At 49.1% G+C, this 17,450-nt stretch overlaps 1 protein-coding gene across 9 annotated transcripts in view; it reads left to right on the top strand.

The window, feature by feature from the left end:
* The window catches only part of AUTS2 (activator of transcription and developmental regulator AUTS2), a 785,653-nt gene that overhangs the window by 709,383 nt on the left and 58,820 nt on the right, over positions 1–17,450 (top strand). For all 9 annotated transcript variants that reach the window (XM_068210126.1, XM_068210119.1, XM_068210121.1 and 6 more), the window contains one exon: positions 6,410–6,458. In XM_068210126.1, the coding sequence (XP_068066227.1) occupies positions 6,410–6,458 (49 nt within the window). The remainder of the gene's footprint in view (positions 1–6,409; positions 6,459–17,450) is intronic.

Raw genomic sequence — 17,450 nt, 5'->3', positions numbered from 1 at the left:
AGATGAAAACCACCTCTCTGATAGCACAGGATTATCTTTGCAGTTTATATTTATTAGCTGCAAATACATATTTATTAGATGTAAAAACCTGTGAAAGTTTAACAGCCAAAATCCATGCTCAGTTATGGTGTGGAAATGTGGGGATGACCTACTCAGCTGGACAGTCCTGGAGAACTCATTTCCATTGCTATACCAGGATCTGAGGTTGGCCACAATTTTTTGATTTTCCAGGGGAGACCACTTGTCCCAGTTTCACCAAAGTGTTCCCACCCTGGATCAGCCATGGCACGAAAGCACTGTGGTGTCTGTGGCCATGGTCTGACTCCGGAGCTGTGCTGGGTGTGTTCATCTCCGGTGTAACATTACTGTTCTTTGTACATCTTCCCACCCCACTGTCCCAGCAGAAACCACCAGTCAGTGGGACTGCACCTCAGATAAGAATCTTGGAGAAGCCACTGAAGGGGAAAACTTAAAGAGATTCTTAAATTGATCATATGGTGATGGAATGAGGAACAAAGGGGGAATATTTGCATAAAATTGTGTAGTTCTACACAGGTAACTGGTAGACGTTCTTTCTTAATTATGGCACTCGGGTTTGTGTGGACAGTCAGATCATGATTCCCCTTCCCCTCACTTGGGTTTGTGTGGACAGTCAGATCATGATTCCCCATGCCCTCACTTGGGTTTGTGTGGACAGTCAGATCATGATTCCCCTTCCCCTCACTTGGGTTTGTGTGGACAGTCAGATCATGATTCCCCATGCCCTCACTTGGGTTTGTGTGGACAGTCACATCATGATTCCCCTTCCCCTCACTTGGGTTTGTGTGGACAGTCAGATCATGATTCCCCATGCCCTCACTTGGGTTTGTGTGGACAGTCACATCATGATTCCCCTTCCCCTCACTTGGGTTTGTGTGGACAGTCAGATCATGATTCCCCATGCCCTCACTTGGGTTTGTGTGGACAGTCAGATCATGATTCCCCATCCCCTCACTTGGGTTTGTGTGGACAGTCAGATCATGATTCCCCATCTCCTCACTTGGGTTTGTGTGGACAGTCACATCATGATTCCCCATGCCCTCACTTGGGTTTGTGTGGACAGTCACATCATGATTCCCCATCTCCTCACTTGCTGTGGGATTTGCTCAGAGCCACTGCAGCCCCCTGCACCCTGTCACTGCTGGGGGAGAGCTCAGAGCCACCTCAGTGCCCCGGGGCCAGGAGAAGGGCAGTCACCCCATGTCCCGAGGTGAGCTTGGAGCTGAGCCAGGACATACATGAATCTTTCCAAGCTGCCGTTGGATTTTGGGCACATAACTATAATCCTGGCTCAGGTAAGGCTGAGCAGGCACATACAGCTCTTGCTCTGCACTTGTTTTCTGGCTGGTATAGGTAGTTTCCATCTTCTCCTTAGGAGAATTATCTCCTCCAGGCTGAGCTCTGCCACAGGAGTTGGAGTGAATAGGACTTGTCAACCTTGTTTCTGAGGATTTAGCTCAAATTCAAGTGGAACCCACGGGAGTTTAATTCCATTAGCACTCCTAGCCCGGTATGGGATTGAAACCCATTTCCAGGTTTGAAATCTTGAAAACACTCCCTGGGCATGGTCTTGCAAGCCCGTAAATCCCCTCTTAGCACCTATCCCTTTCCCAGGAAACATCTCACCGTATGCAGCTACTGTGCCAATGTGCATAACTGCCTCTCATCTTCCCAGGAAACATCATTTGGCTCCGAGTGCTGTGCTTCAGTGAATAATCATTTATATCATCACATAGCTGTGCGTTTATTTTTCACGGTGGTCATTACTAATGGTGTGCTGCACTTAAGGAAAACCTGCAGCGAGTGGGAAATCCACTGCCCCTTGACAATAATATTCAGTGCTGGAAGTAGTCAGGAGAGTCTCTGCACGGGGGGCTCAGAGAGGAACCACAACTCAGCGAGCAGCTGGGGTCCCCGGGAGGCCACCCTGCCTCCAGCTGGGGTCATTGGTTTTTCCCGCTATTAAAAAAAAAAAAAAAAAAGAAAAAAAAAAAAAAAAAAAGAAAAGAAAATGAAATTTCCGTTAAAACCAAAAAATTACTGAATGCAATACGATGTTTTCGATCGTATTTTCGTCCCGCGGAGCTCTAGAGAGTGATGTTCGCGACCGATGCTCGTGAGCGTGTGCCGCCATCCCGGGGCAGGGGCGACTGTCCGGCTCCGCGGGTCCCTCGCACCGCGCCGAGGAGCCGCTGCCGGAGGCTCCGCGCAGCTCGGCAGGCTGCTCGGGGCCGGCGGCCGGCGCAGGGAGCGCGGCTCCCGCGGAGCCTCCCCCGCCCGGCCGGGCCGCCCCCGCCGCGGGGACCCCGGCGGAGCGCGGGGCGGGGCCGGCGGAGGGCGGAGCCGGCGGGCGGCGGCGGCGGCTCCGGGAGCGCCGCGCAGTGCGGAGCGGAGCCGGGCGGCGAGAGCGGTCCGGCCGGTGCCTGCAGCCGGGCCGGGCGGAGCGGAGCGGCCGCCCCGCGGGGATTACAGGCTTGTTTCGGCGGGGCCGGAGGAGCCGGGGCCGGGCCGCTGCCTCTCCTCCATGGAATTCACCTGAGCGCGGCCGCGACGGGAGGGACGGCGCCCGGCGGGAGCCCGCTTTGGCTCGGGAGAGGACGGGCATGACTTTTTAACCAAAACAAAAACAATCAGCCCCCCAAACGCCCCGGCAAACAGCGGAAGAGAACCCAAAAAGCCGCCCGAAGGAAGGGACGCGCAGCCGCCGGCGCTGGAGCCGCGGAGGGAGGGAGCAGGCGCCGCGGCCGCACCGCCCCGCACCGCCCCGCACCCGGAGGTGCCGCCGCTGTCCCCGGCCGCCGCCGCCGCACATGGTTTTCTTTGTCCTGCTGCCGCTTCTGTAGCGCCCGCTCCGCGCCCGCCGCGCTCCCCGCACGCCGCGCTCCGCTCGCTCCTCCCGGGAACCATCTTGCGGGAGCGGGGAAGGGGTCGGCGGCCCGGGAAGGATGCCCGCCCGGCGGCCCGCGCGGCCGGCCCGCGGAGTCGGTTCCCCGCGGAGGATTAGTTGGGGTTTGGCCGCGGGACGCTGAGAGCCGCGCTGGATCGGAGTTGCCGCACACGCCCGTCCCTCCCGCACCGCCATGAGCCGCGGGCCGGCCGCCCCGCGGAGCCCCCGGACAGCAGGTAACCACCGGGCGGGAGGGAGCGGCCGCCGGGCCCGGGCAGCCCGGGACGGGCCGCGGCGGCGGGGCCGCGCCGGCTCCGCGGGCAGGTGCGGGGCCGGTGCAAGTGCCGCCCGGCCGTGCCAGCAGTGAGTCAGGCTGCGCTGTCTGGACAGGAAATATTTTAGTCATACATCCCCTCGAACGGCAGCACATTCCTTGGTGAGGGAAAATACACTCTTTGGGTCATTTTTTTTCCTGTGTGGTTGGTTGGGTTTTTTTCTTTAAGCCCAGGGATTGCTGACTTGATTCATTTTGCGGTGAAAAGGATTAAGCTGTGCTTGGTAACAAGGGGATTTGTAAGGGAAAACGGCCGAAGTGCGAGGAAGGGAACTGTGTGTCACCAGCTCCGGCTCTGTGCCGGAGAAGCCGAGGAGGCACCTCGGGCAGAGCACCTCGGATAACCCGGTGCTGTCCCAAATGTCACGGTGCCAGCAGACAGTGCTCATCACCTGCTCAAGTGAGGCCGGGGAAGATCGGTATAAAGGGGAGCGAAGAAAGACTTGCGCTTGGCTGGTGGAAGGGGAGGGAGAGCCGAGCTCCTCTCCGCCGCTGGAGCATCCAGGTTCGGCCACATCGCACGCACCGTGCACATAAAGGCACTTTGTTGTCTGCGCCGATTCCTGTCAGTACGGAGCGGGGTTTAGTCAGCCCTGCACAGGCACTGAATTTCATCCTTCTGGGGTAGTGCTGAGTTGTTGCGGGTTTTTTAATCAGTTGGGTTTTTTTGTTCCTTTAGTGTTGTTGCGTGATGTGACTGCCTGTGGAAAAATAATAGTTGTGTGGAAATTGATACACTGCGTGTCTGCTGGCAGAGATTGTCTTTGCCTCTGTATCTCAGGTACATCACCCTAATTGCTGTTTTTTATTTAAAACCCAATTTTTAAGTAAGGAAACAGGCAGGCCAAGTTCATCTCACTGCTCCAGTCAGCGTTTGGGTTATTTTCACAGTAATACAGGCAGTGTGGTTATTTCAAGTTGCTCTTCCATTCGGTTGTGTGTGGTCAGTAATGTAAAATGAGCTTCACTCTTGGACGAGCTTTGTCTTTGTAAAAGAATTCCTTTTTTAGATGTATGCTCCATGGATAGCCATCAGCCAGGTTGCTCCGGAGCAGTCCTTGGGCAGGCTGCGTTTTGTTCGAGGTGTGCCACTTCAGGTGTCACAGCACTGTTTGTGACTGGGTGTGCGATGGCACAGGAAGAGATTGCACCTGAAAAACCATGGCTTCAAAAATAATCTCTTGGTTTACTCTTGGCATTAAAGCAAACTTCTTAAAATGGTGTTTTCCTCTTTGTACTGCTTGGGAAAATCAAGCGAATAGGAAACATGGAACTTCCCTGCGCTGTTTTGTTTTGAAACAGTAAAATAAAGTAGCAGCTGAAACTGTAAGAAGTTTGTTTGGTTTTTAATATTGTATTTTCTTTCTAAAAAGAAGGACTGGTTCAGAGAGTTTGGACTTCAGAGAAAAGCTGCATTTGAGAACACAACAACAGCTGAAATTCACTGGGAAAGATTATTTTTAAGCAGGCTGATTGGCAAGGGTAGGAAAGCATTGAGCCTCTTGTTGGACTAACACTGGGCTGCTCTTTAAAGCACATGGCCTTCTTGATCTCTTCAATTTGTGCATTATTCACATATTTTCATTAATTTAGAGAAAGTCGTCACTGCGTAATAAATCCATCATTGGGTAATAAATCCAGTGTTTACAAGGTATTTAGTTGAGGTGAAATTGCACCGGCTCGGCTTTCAAATAAGCCAGCAGTAATCTCGTAAAATTTGTCTAGAAGTCTGAAAAAGAATAAAGCTATTTTTAATAATTCATCATAGAAATCTTGTCTGTCAGTAACTTGAGGGCAAACAATTTTTTTCAGTGTATTCCTACACTGTGATGCAGGGTCTGAGCCATGTCTACTCATTCATCGGGAGTTCCACATCCAAGTTTTTACTGCAGTCGAGATAGCAAACGTGTATGTTGGTTGTCTGGTGATTTTTATCTGGTTTTGAATTGAGAAATTCCTCCCCTTTAACAAAAAACCTCCACAGCCCGCTTTCCAGTGTTTTCAATTATTGTTCTTGAATCCAGCAAGAGAACAGTTTCTAGGGAAAAATCAAAATCTTTCTCAGGTGTTACATTTTAACCCTATTTGGAGTGTGCTCCTGAGCACATTTTCCCTGTATTTTCCAAGAGCAGCCTGTTCCTCAGCGGGGCTGGGTCTGGAATTGAACAGCTCGGTGCTTTTTGTGGGAGAAGTTTGAGCTGTAGGTGCCTGTGTGTGTTTTGTGTGTGTGTGCCCAAACACAGCAGCACACAGCTGGCAGAAACTGAGTGTTTGGTGCTTTTGGGCTCGGGGTGTTTGCAGAATGAACATTTTTAGTGTTCCTTCCGTGCCTGGTTTTGTGCCGTTGGAATTTCTGAAAGGGGGAGATCAATGGTTTTGTGTGAAACTGAAATACAGCTTTTTATACGGGTGGAGAGCTGAGCTGGCACCCTGGCATAGAACCAGCAGGAACAGACAAGCTGCTAACACAATATTTAAGGGGAAAAACCTCCTTGGATAAAGGTGGCCTGATGAAAAAGAAAAGGTTTATTAGTTTACACAGCGAGGTGTCAAGAATCAGTTATTCTGAGGAAGGCAAGCTGACGTGAAAATACACACTGATACTAAATACTGACGTGCTCTTGATTTTTCAAAGAGTTTGCAACAGCAGTTCATGAAATTACTAACCTAAGTTATCAACGCTGCTTTGAAGGTGGTGAAAATCGAATGTTCACACAGCAGGGATCCCAAAAATACTTTAAAAATTAATTAAGAAATCTGCAGTTCTGAAAATTCCCGAGACCGAGCTGTCTGGTTCGAAATGGTGACTCTTCTGCATCGCAGAATCAATGTCGGAATGTATTGGATAATGGCAGTACAAAGGTACACTGTCTGTGCAGCTAATGTTGAAGAAAAACCCCATTTCTTTATGAAATAGAATCTTTCCAAAGAAATATCTGCACTGCAGGGCGGCGAAGCACAGCCAAACAGCACCACCTCATGGACACGGCCTCCGGAGCCGCTTCCAGCGCCCCTGGTTTTGTCTCCTGATTTGTTTCCCTAAAATATACACACCTCTGCCTGTGCATAAATACACCGTGCCTTCGGAAATCTATCACTGCTAGAAAATGTAACTTCTTTTTTTCTCTTCTTTTTTATTGGTCTTTCAGGCATCTGATGCCAGCTCTGAGAAACTGTTCAACGCTGTCACAAATAAAGGTAAGGCTGCAATTCGCATCCCAAACAGATTTATTTTCCTTTTTTCCCCACACGTTTCTTTTCATGGCAATTTCAATGGGAGATGAAATGTAACTTGTCTTGCAGAAATGTCGCAATCAGCTTGTTAGTGCTTTTTATGTTTCTCTGGGTTTCAGACGTGTTCTGTATGCTTGGTAATTGCTTTGCTTAATATAAAATATAGGCTTTAAATAATGCATTGCCTGCCAGGTCAGAATTAATTTAAATAACAATATTAGGGAATAGTTTATTTTACAAATGGCTTTAATTTAAGCTCATTTAAATAACTGTAAGAGTTTTCAAAATGTTTTAACTTGATTGTTACTCATCAGCTCCATGATAGACATGGAATTATGAATAGCCAATTTGCACTGCTGACAGTAATAACCAGCCAGCGTTTAGTATTCACAGGATAATAGTCATAAACCATGGCTTACTGTGCTGTGTGCTTTCTGTAGAGTTAATAAATGATAGAGAGGGCCACATTTAAATATTCAGTATCCCATTAATTTCTTCCAAACAGCAATCCAAAGACAGAGCTGCTAATGATATAACAGCACATTAAGGGAAAGCTTGCCCTAAATCAGCGCCCGTGAGCTGCTGTGTGGAGCTGGGCCTGGAGCACCCTTGTTAGAAAAGCTTTGGGGATCCTTTTGGTGTAATTCCCCTTTTTAGTCTGGTTGGTGTTTTTGGAAGGAGGGTGGAGGGAGCAGCTCCGGGCGTGAGTTGCACAAGCAGGTATAGTTCAAAGCCTTGAAAACGTGTCTGGTTTTTACCCCAGTGTCCTGCTTTTCTCTGGCAGCACATGGGAAGGGCCTGGAAAAGGGTGAGCTCCTGGCTGTAACCCGGGGTTTTATCTGATGGGGTTTGGAGCACTCTTGGTGTTACAAGAGGCAGATTTGACTGGTTTGAAATTCAGGTGTGTTCTGTTGGCCGGGTGTGGGTTTGCTCCGTATTTGCCCTGTGTGCTTCTCCCCGCGTTTGTTTTGTTACTCCAGTGAGTCATTCCAGTGTTTCTCTGTGCTTTTTAATTCCACAAAGCTGTGATGGTTTAACTGGGGACAGAATGTGACCCCGTTACCTTTGGGATTCCCACGCTGATCCGCTGCAGCTTCTGAAGGCTTCTGCTGCATATTGAATTATACCTGGACTTAATTGCATTACGGATCCATAGTCCTGTTTTTCATGTATTAGCATCCTCTGGAAGTACAGTCTGGATTATTTCTGTGGTCTAACCAGGTTATCTCACTTGGCAAGCTGATTTATCCTTTGTGATTAATGGCATTTTCAGGTGGAGGCTGAGGATAGGTGGCACAGCCATTAGAAGGGAAGAGCTGCCTGTCTGGAGTGACCCCAGGCCCCCAAACTACATGTGACTGCATCTTTATTTTGCTAATTTGCTGTAAAAAGCTTTGGCATTTGAGCAGCCCTTTCTTGGGGCTGGGCCAGGGCAGGAGAAGCCGGGTGAATCCACATTCCTGGCACAGGCCTGTAACCAGGGTGAGGGGCTCCTCTCCTCCCCGGGAGGTGACTGATGAAGAGTAGGCCCCTCTTCCTCTTCCTTTGGCTTTCTTTTTTGACTCAAACGCATTTCCCACATTCTTATTGCTGTTTACTTACGGAGCTTGATTCGTGGCATCCCTTTGGATGTGAATACCCATGCTTGACAGGGAGCCTTTTCTTCCGAGGTACTTTTCTTTGGTGATTTAGTTCCCTTGAAAGGATTAGGGTTTCTTTGTGTAGCCTAAAATCAACATGGGCTTTTCGAAGCTTTGCTTGGGAAACCGTACACAAATAAGCTTTTTAGGTGATGGTAGATTATTCCTTTGCCCCTTATTTCCATCAAAATGGCATCTTTCTTTTCTCCTCCTGAGTTTCCCCTTAAAGCCATATGCTAATTCCTGTTGGTAACATGAATGACAAGGGAGGAATCAATGCAAATCCAGGTGCGGCCAAACTAGGCTGGCTGGTATTTTCTTTTTTTTTTTTTTTTTTTTTTTTTCTCTTTACCCTTACCCTCTTTTTTTCTTTTTTCCACTGGGAGAAAGAGATTAAGAGGAAAGAGAACGGAAAAAGCATAGGGGACAGTTTTGTCAAAGGGATTAGCATTCAGGCTACAAAATATCAGGAAAAGAAGCTCAGAAAAGCTCCCCTGTTTGGAGATAATGTCAGTAATTGCTGGCAGGCAGGTGCTGGGCTCTCTGCCGGGGCTGGGGGGCTGTTCCTGCTCCGAGTGGGGGCCCTGGGGAGCTCTGAGTGCCCGGGGGCTGTCAGTTTGATAAATTCCGAGTTCAAGTTCCCTCTCCGCAGCTCAGGCTGTTCGCTTCTAAGCCAGCTCTTCCCCACTGTGTTGTCCACGGCTGCTTTTGCCAAAAGCAGTAAAAGTCACTTGTAAGAAAGGTCAGATTTGCATTGGGTAAATCATGATGAAACCTTCCAAGCTGCCAGGCTGGGAGGGCTGGGCAGGCTGACAGCGTCCAGCCCTCTGTGTCCGTGGCCTCTCCTCTTGGGTGTCCCACAGCCACCCGTGTCTCACACAGTGCTTGGGTTTTTCTTGCCTTTTTAAAAAAAATCTTTTTAGTGTTATTCATAACTGAAGTAGCAGAAATTACAGAAGTAATGTATTTACAGAGCAGGTACAAATCCTGAAGCATTTTACATCTCATACATACATTTTGTCCCCTTTCTGTCATTTTGTTGTGGACATCAAGGCTTCACATGTGCTCCGGTTCAAGGAGTGATGGATTAGTGTGGGTGTGTAATGTGGAACAGTCCCTTCCTCAGAAACACTAAGAATTTAAAAAATCCAGAGTCAAGTGAAATCCCCCCCAGCCCTATGGAAAAGCTGGTAAATCCCCTTGAGGAGAAGTCTCTCAGTTCCCATTTAGGACTTGGCTGTCCTTGGAGCTGAATGGGAAGGTGCATTGCTGAATCTAGAAGGGTCCTGTGAGCTGTGGGGTGCAACCAGTGGATGTTGGGGTCCCTCAGGGCTGGGATTCGTCTCAGAGCCCAGCAATGGAAAGGGCTGTGGGGTTCCCCTGTCACCTCCGTGCTGCCACCACTCCCAGAGGTCCCCAGCCCTCAGTGTGTCTGCAGCAGGGCTGGGAATTTGGGAGGGATGGAGCTTGGTCCCCAGAGCAGGAGTTCCTGGTGGAGTGGTCCCTGTTTGTGAATCAGAGCCCTGCAGTCCTTGGCTCTGGCAGGAACACCTTGTAATGCTTAAATTACCCAGGGAGATGGCTCCCTTGGGAATCCAGGTGGCTGTGCTGGGAGGTGAGCACCCAAGGGTCTGGGCCCTTGGTGATTCTTGACAAAGGAGCTGTCAGTGTCTGAATAAATGAGCTGGCAGAGAAGAGCATCCCCCGCCTGGGGCTCCCGCTCTCCCTCCCTCACTCCCTGCGGGATGGCCCTTCCAGCTGGGATTGCTGCTTGTAGTCTGTGTGTCATTGAAGGAGCAGAGCTGCCCCACACCCTCTGAGAGTTGCACCTCAGCGCCATTAATCCCAGCCAAAGTACAAGGTTTGTTCATGAATTTTTGTAACATGATTTCTCAGTGTAATTAAATTCCATTATCTCTCAATAATTTAAATACACAGATCTGAAGCTGCAGAGCAGGCAGCTCTTACTACGACTGTGTGGTTCATTTATGTTAACTCCCTCCTACATACCCTTGGAAAACAGCTTTTCCTGAAGGGAGAAATGAGTCCCAAAGTGGTGAAATTTTCATTTGTGCTGTATATTGAAGTTTGCCTTTGATCAGAAGCACAATTGGGCTGTTACAGCTTTTTATGTTCAAATTGTTTACAGGATGTTCATGTAAACTTTATGAATCCTTCTGCTGCATGGCACCACCAGCTGTCAAGGAAATATTTATACTCTCAGCTGGAGGTAGATCAAGGCATCTGGGTTAGGAGGCTTCACTGGTGGCTGAAATACCACTCAGATCAAGCCCTGGCTTTTTAGGTGGTTCTACAGCAATATCCTGCCCTAGAAAAAACAGGCGTGTTGTTGTTTCTCCCCTTGGCTTCTGTGGTGAAGCATTTCTTGAGGATCCTCTACAACATCTGTTTCTGTAAACAAGCAGGGAGCTAAAGCTGGCAATTCCTTCCCTGCTGGTCCCTTCACAGGAGATCCTTGGCTGTGGAGAGGTGCTCTCACTCCTGAATAAACCATCCCCACGGCTTCTCAAGTTGGATGTAAGTGGATCCAGCACTCTGCAGGCAGCACATGTGCAGTGTTAATGTGGTCAGTGTGCCAGAGGACTGGCTGGGGCTGCCTCTGTCCTCTCCAGGGTCTGGAGGAGTCCACAGAATATCCTCACTCACTTTTGGGATGTGTTCTCCCTCACTTGCAGTTTTTGGGGTGGCTGCTCCCTGCTGCCTCTTCTCACTGAAATGCCTCTTCCTCCCCTGCCCTCAGAGCTCTGGAGCAACCCCAGCACTGCAGGGAACTGGCCCCAAGCCAGCAAACCTCAGGGACTGCTGAATCATCTCTGGTTCTGTGGCAGTTCTGATGTGACCCCACAAGTGACACCCTGGCAGTGGCATCTCCTCCCCTTTCTGGTGGAGGCTTCCCTGGTGGCTTTGAATCACTGGTTTGCTGGTGTTTTGTGGGTTTCAAATGCCTTTTCAGTATTTTCCATGTGGAAGTTCAGTGTCTCATTAGGGAGAGGCTGAGCCCTGGAAAAAGCTGTGGGTTTGGAGAGCCTGGGTTTCTGGTACCCCTGAGTTAGATGAGAAGAGCTGCTGGGTCACTTCACTCTTGACTTGCGAGTGAAGCAGAGAAAAAGGTCGATAATGTCTTGCAATGGTGCTTTGTTCTGCTGCACAAAAGAGCAAGGCAGCTGTTCCTGTGCCAGGGAGACTTCATCCGAGCAAGAAATTTGTTCATAAACATCCCTTGTGGCTGCACCTCCTAAGCACACACCACCCCTCTCCGGTGCTATGCCTTCCATGCCCTCTCCTTCTCGATGTGCTGGTGGTTTTTTGGCTGGACTCTGGCTGCCAGCTGAGCTGTGGGGTGCCAGGACTGTGGGGTGCCAGTGCTGTTCTGTAGCTGCTGGGTAATGTGATGTGCCCAGAGGGGCAGGTGAAAGTCTGAAGTAGACTCTTCCAAAAATTTCAAATTCTTAAGTTGGTAAGCTTATAGAACAGGAGCCTGTCAAGGCTTCACAGATAACCTTTAGGTTAGTAATTCAAAACAAAAGCAGAAAGCAGCCAGCATGGTACAAGCACCTGAAGGCATTGGCTTTTCCTGACCAAAACAGCAGAGGGAGAAGTTGCAGGTGTTGCTCTGGGCATCCCTGCCCCTTTGGGCTGGTATCAAGTACCCTTTGTGGTCAGTTAGTGATCACATGCCCCCAAGAGTTCATTTAATGCTGTTGATTTTTGCAAAGTCAAGCTATTCCAGGCTAGGGAGCAAAATGGCAATATTTACTCACACAACTGTATCTAATATGGAAGGAATATTTCTTTTGTAGATTAGCCTGTATTTGATTTTCTTAAAAAAGACATCAGTGCTGGGCTGTAAAATTGTGCTAATTGGCTCAAAAAAAGGTGGAAAATTCTTGGGATGGGAGTGTTTTGGTGACAGAGATCCTGCCTTGCCAGACCTGGGGCTGGGGTCCAGGCTGGAGGCCGCTGTGAGATTTGGTGAATGGAGCATCCTGCAGACCTCCCCTATCTGGCCTGCTGTTAGTCTCTCCCTAGTAATAAAACGTTATTTTCTCTGAAAATGTATGTTTATTTAACTAGGTCTCTTTTTGCTTCACAATCTGGATTCCATTCAGTCAGTTACCACTCCAATTAACTAACAATTATTTAACATTAACAGTAATTACAGACGCCAGTTAAGCGCCTACAGATGTCAACTGTTAGCTTTGTACCTAATCACTCAATGAAATGGAGAAAGTTCAACAAACATCAATTAGCCAAGCAATTAGTATGAGGTAGGAAAGAGCATGTTATCGTGTGTGAGCTGATTCAATTTATTTTATTTTGTCAGTAAAACACACACAGGCAGACAAGCAGCAATAAGTTGCTGAGATTAGATAAAGCTGTATTGTTTTGCTGCTTATACAAGATTTTTTCCCCCCTCCTGTTCTCTCCCTTACATAGCTTCAGTGTGCTTTGCCAGGCATTTGTTATCTTATCAAATGCATTTCATTTCCATTGGAAAAGCACAGCAATGTCACAGCAGAGGGGCCACGTTTCCATCAGGTGTCACCTGAGCAGAGCCACTCCTGCTCAGCCTGGCAGTGGGTTTAACCTGGGCTTAACCCAGGAGTTAGGCCAAGGACACCACACAATGGATCTGTGCTTGTGGGTGAGCTCCTTCACTGGATTTGTCATTTAATGTTGGTTCTGGATGGACTCTGGTTCCACAGCCCCTTGCTTGGGTTGTGAGGGGACACAGGGCATTCCCAAAATGTGCCGCTGTCACCCCCAGCCCTCCAGGGGAGCAGTAGTGCCTCCAGCAGCACCATGGAATATTCTGGGGGATTGTGTGCCCTGCATGGCTCAAAAATTTAAAAAAAAGAAAAAAAGAGAAGGAATGGGTTATAAATTAACTTTTCCTACTTTACCTGGAGAGAAGTGGTTGATTCCCAGCCACCATCAGGTTGTACCACCAGGCTCTCTGCTAAGGTGGTTTGAAGTCAGGAGAGCTGTGCAGAACGTGCTCAGGCTGTGGGGTGCTCAGAGTGTGGCTGTGGGGTACACAGATTGCCCAGGCTTCCCAAACACCCAGCTGTGCCACCAGGCAAGCCTCCAGGTCACTTCCTGAGCCCTTCTCCCATTGGATCTGGTGCCTCCTCACTTGGCACAACTACACAGCCTGAGCAAGGGCTGTTAGACAGCTACTGTCATGTAAAAAAGAAAAAGCACCCCAAAATATCCCACATCCTACAGTCTTGACACTCTGGATGTCAGTAGGAGTTTTGCAGGGATGTCTACAGGAATTGTGGGTGGCTTTTTATTCTTTTTGTTTTTAATAAAGTCTTAAAAGGTGCTTAAAACCAAAGCAAAAAGGCTTTTTTTTCCTTCCAGTTCTCAACTGTCCCCCAAACAAGAATGCCTTTTGCCTTCAAAAAGGTTGGACAGGATTTGGAGTTTGGAGCAACCAGGTCTGGTGGAAGTGTCCCTGTCCACAGGAGGGGCTGGAATGAGATGAGCTTTAAGGTCCCTTCCAACCCAAACCATTCCATGATTAATCAATCTCACTATTGCTTTCCAAAATCTCAGCTTTTTTCCTTTCCCTAGAAAAATACAGAGTCTGAACATGTGAAGGAACTCTTCGGTGACCTGAGTACAATAATATTTGTCTGAGTAGGCAGAAAAACTGAAATCAAGCTTCCCAGTGAGAGCTGCCACGTTCCTTCTGGTGGCAAAGAAGACTTTGTGAAGGATGGCACTTTAATCTGGTGAATTTTTATCTTTCTCAGGGCTCAGCACAGATTATCCAAAGGAAAAGGCAGGGCCTGGTTATGAAGGGATGCTATGAGTCTCAAGAGATGGAGAGGGTTGTGAGAGAGCATTCCTGGGCTTAGGGGGCAGGATAAAAGGACTCTGCTTTCTCCTTGTTTAGGCTTCAGCTCAGTGTTGAGCTTCCTTGCTCCACTGGCTTCAAACACTTGTTAACTCCCAGCATTTACTTGAATGCTCTTCTGGATGAGAGTCTCAGGAGTAAATCCTGGGACACCCTGGGGACTCTCAACCCCCCAGGATCACTGAGGTTTCCTTTTTTCTTATCCCTACTGGATGTTGGTGAATGAGAGGGACTCAAGCCCTTTTTGCTGTCCCTGTGCCCAGCAGGTCCCTTTCTCTTCCCCCACCTAGCTGCTGCCCTGGCTTTGGGCACCAAAACTGGACAGTGTGAGCGGGGTGATTTCTTACCAGAAACCCAAACACAGGGAAAAAGAAAAAAATAAGTAGGGTAACTTTGCAACTGAGTTGCTCAAGTGAAAGATGGGGTGGGAGGAGGCAGAGCCTGGGCCAGGGCAGAGGGGCTGCCCCCACCAAGGTGTCGAAGGATCAGGACAGGGCTTCAGCTTTCATCAGCACTTGTCCTGGTTTGTCCAAGGCATTCAGTTACTCAGTGCAACAGAAGCTGTTTTCCAAGCTGGATGGGACTGACTGAGAGAAGCCTCAAGTGTGTCTTGCACAGTGTTCAAGAGGTTTAAAAAAGCCAATATCAGTGTATACTTAGAAAGTGGCAAACAGATGAGCAGATAAATTGAGTGAAGTGCTCTTTAGAGCAGTTCATGGCCTTGACTTAGGTGTGCTGGGAGAGTGAGGTGGGAGCTGGGAGGGGGCTCCTTCTGTAATTATCATAAAACTTTAGAATCCCAGAATGGGTTGGGATGGAAGAGACATTAAAACCCATTGAGTGCCACCCCCTCCATGGGCAGGGACACCTCCCACTGTCCCAGGCTGCTCCAAGCCCTGTCCAGCCTGGCCTTGGGCACTGCCAGGGATCCAGGGGCAGCCACAGCTGCTCTGGGCACCCTGTGCCAGGGCCTGCCCACCCTCCCAGTCAAGAATTTCTAAGCCAAAAAACGTTGTTCCAAATAAACCTTTAAACCTTTCTCTCTTTTTTTTTTCTTTTTTTTTTTTTTTTTTTGAGCTGAAGACCTCAGCTTTGCTAAGGCTGTTCAGAGTGGGGCCAGGAATGAGTTCACAAGTCCAGCAGCACAAACACCACCAGAGCTGGCGTCTTTGCTAATGCAGCAGAATTTCCCCTGGAACTTGAAATGCTGGCTCAAGGCACACTCACAGCTTGCCCTGAGCCCTCCAGAGCCACCTGATTTATTCCAATCTGCTGTTCGCTGTCTGAGGAGCTCCCAACCCTCCTGTTCCCTCCTCACCTGTAGTGATTCAAAGGCCATGCATGGCATGGGCCAATCCACCTTCCCCACAGCCCCCGTGGGAACCTTTCCTGGGTCACTCTGTGCTCTGAGGGTCCTTCCTGGGGTTTCACGAACATTGGGGGTCTGGAGAACTGGGGCCACCTGGGCCAGCTCAGGCCTTGGTGAGGGAGGTGGGGAAGAACCTGGGAAGAGGGATGAGGTGAAAGTGCTGATGAGCTCCCGCAGCCATTTGCTGTAGTTTCCAAATACTCCAGGTTAGTGGGCACTTTTGGAAATTAGAGGCAAAGGAATTTGAGTGGCTGGTAAGAGAAAACAGCTGCTGCAGAGCAAGCTGGGTCCTAAGGAGAAAGGTCTCCATGGAAATGGGTCTGCCAAGTAATAAAGCCACAAATAAATACTTAGTTCATTTACTAGGTTGTTGGTCCCATAAGCACTGAAACTTCATTTGTGAAGAGAAGCGGTGTTTAAAAATCAAAAGCAGATGAGCAAGGTCCTGGTTTTGCTGCTGCTGGCTGGGTTTATTGCTGGGGTTGTGTGCCTGGGGCCTGTGCAGCTTTCAGCAGGTGTGGGAGCTGCCTGGGGACCTCAGCACCACTTTGTTCTGTCCTGTGATAATAACTGTTGGGTTTTTGCTTTTCTCCTTACCTGTGTTGCTGAGATAAATGATTTTTAAAACCTGACTTTGGCAGTTTTTCAGCACCAGGCAGGATCTGCTGCCCCTGGGGAGGGGTGGGAAGCTGTGCCAGGAGTACAGTGCTCGCTGTGGATCCCAGCCTCAGGGGAGGGTCAGCCTTGGAACTTCAAATACCAGCTCTCCTGGCACCCTGGGGTAGCACAAAGAGAATGGCAACATTGAGGGAATTGCTCTCCCAAGGCAGTTGGTCCTCAGGTATTTTGGTTAGGGAGGCAGGGAGACACTTCAGGCTGTGATAGAGGGCAAGTCTGAGGCTGAGTGTCTGACACTCCCTGAGAGACAGCAGCTGGAATCTTTCCTCTTCCATCTGATTGCATCTAGGGGAGCTTCTTCAGGTTCTCCTCATGATCTTCCTGAGGTCTAAACAGGCTTTGCATAGTTTTCAAGTGGAGGAAATGGGGTGAACTCCTGGGCTCTCACCTCACCTCCTTATCAGGAAAGGCAGAGGAATGGTCTTGGTCTTCATTCTGGTCTTCATTCATTGCCAGAAGTTCAGCCTTGTGTTCCTAACTCGCAGCCAAGTGGGTGTTGATTTGGAGATGAGGATTGTTGCTGTATGAATGCACAGCCTCCAGAGACTTTGGGATCTGGGAAAGATTTACCATGTAGGTGGGAAGATGAAAAGCAGTCAGGGCTTTGGAAGGAGCAGTGTGGAAGGGTTATGCCAGGTTCTCTGAACACATTCAGGGATGAGAGCATGCTCAGGGGCAATCCTAGCAATCCTGGAACACCAGGTCCCATGGCTGCATCAGACACATCTAAAGCCAGAGTCATGGTGAAGATGTGGTTCTTGAGCAAGCAGCTCATTATAACCCAGTTCCTACTTGAACTCGTGTCTGCCTGCAGACAGGGTGAGCACCCCCCAGAATACACCAGCAGCTGCCTGTAGTGGTCAGAGGGATGAGCTCACCCTGGCACTGGGGATGTCCCTGTGGTGCTGCTCCCTGTGCAGCTGGCGAGGTGTCCTGTCATCTGCAGCCAGCCCTCAGCCACAGCCATGGGCAAACAGCTCCCTGTGACCTGCTCAGTCCAGGCTGCAAGAGAAATCATGACCTTAGGGTGCAGAACCTCATCCTTGACCACTTGGAAGGGTAGAGCAAAACCAACTGGCTCTATGGATTGAATTAGAAAACTCTTGTTTCTGTGTTGCAAAGGTAATTTTTCTTGTCTAACAGCTCTTTTCCATGCTGGGGGGGGGGGGGGGGGGTGTTCCTTCCTAAAACTTGGCTGTTGTACCTGCTCTTGTATTTTCCCAGTGGTTTCTCTATATATGTTGTGCCCAAATCAGTGATCTGTGAATTTGTACTTGGAAGGTGCTTATCTCTAGAGGTAGGTGTATCTGCATAAATATTTTACAAAAACAAGTATCTTCTTAAAGTGACCCTCTGGAAGTGTCCAAGGCCAGGTTGGATGG

This window comes from Anomalospiza imberbis, chromosome 20 (genome assembly GCF_031753505.1).
Source record: "Anomalospiza imberbis isolate Cuckoo-Finch-1a 21T00152 chromosome 20, ASM3175350v1, whole genome shotgun sequence".
NCBI classification, from domain to species: Eukaryota; Metazoa; Chordata; class Aves; order Passeriformes; family Viduidae; genus Anomalospiza; species Anomalospiza imberbis.
This window is presented reverse-complemented; position numbering and strand designations above follow the sequence as displayed.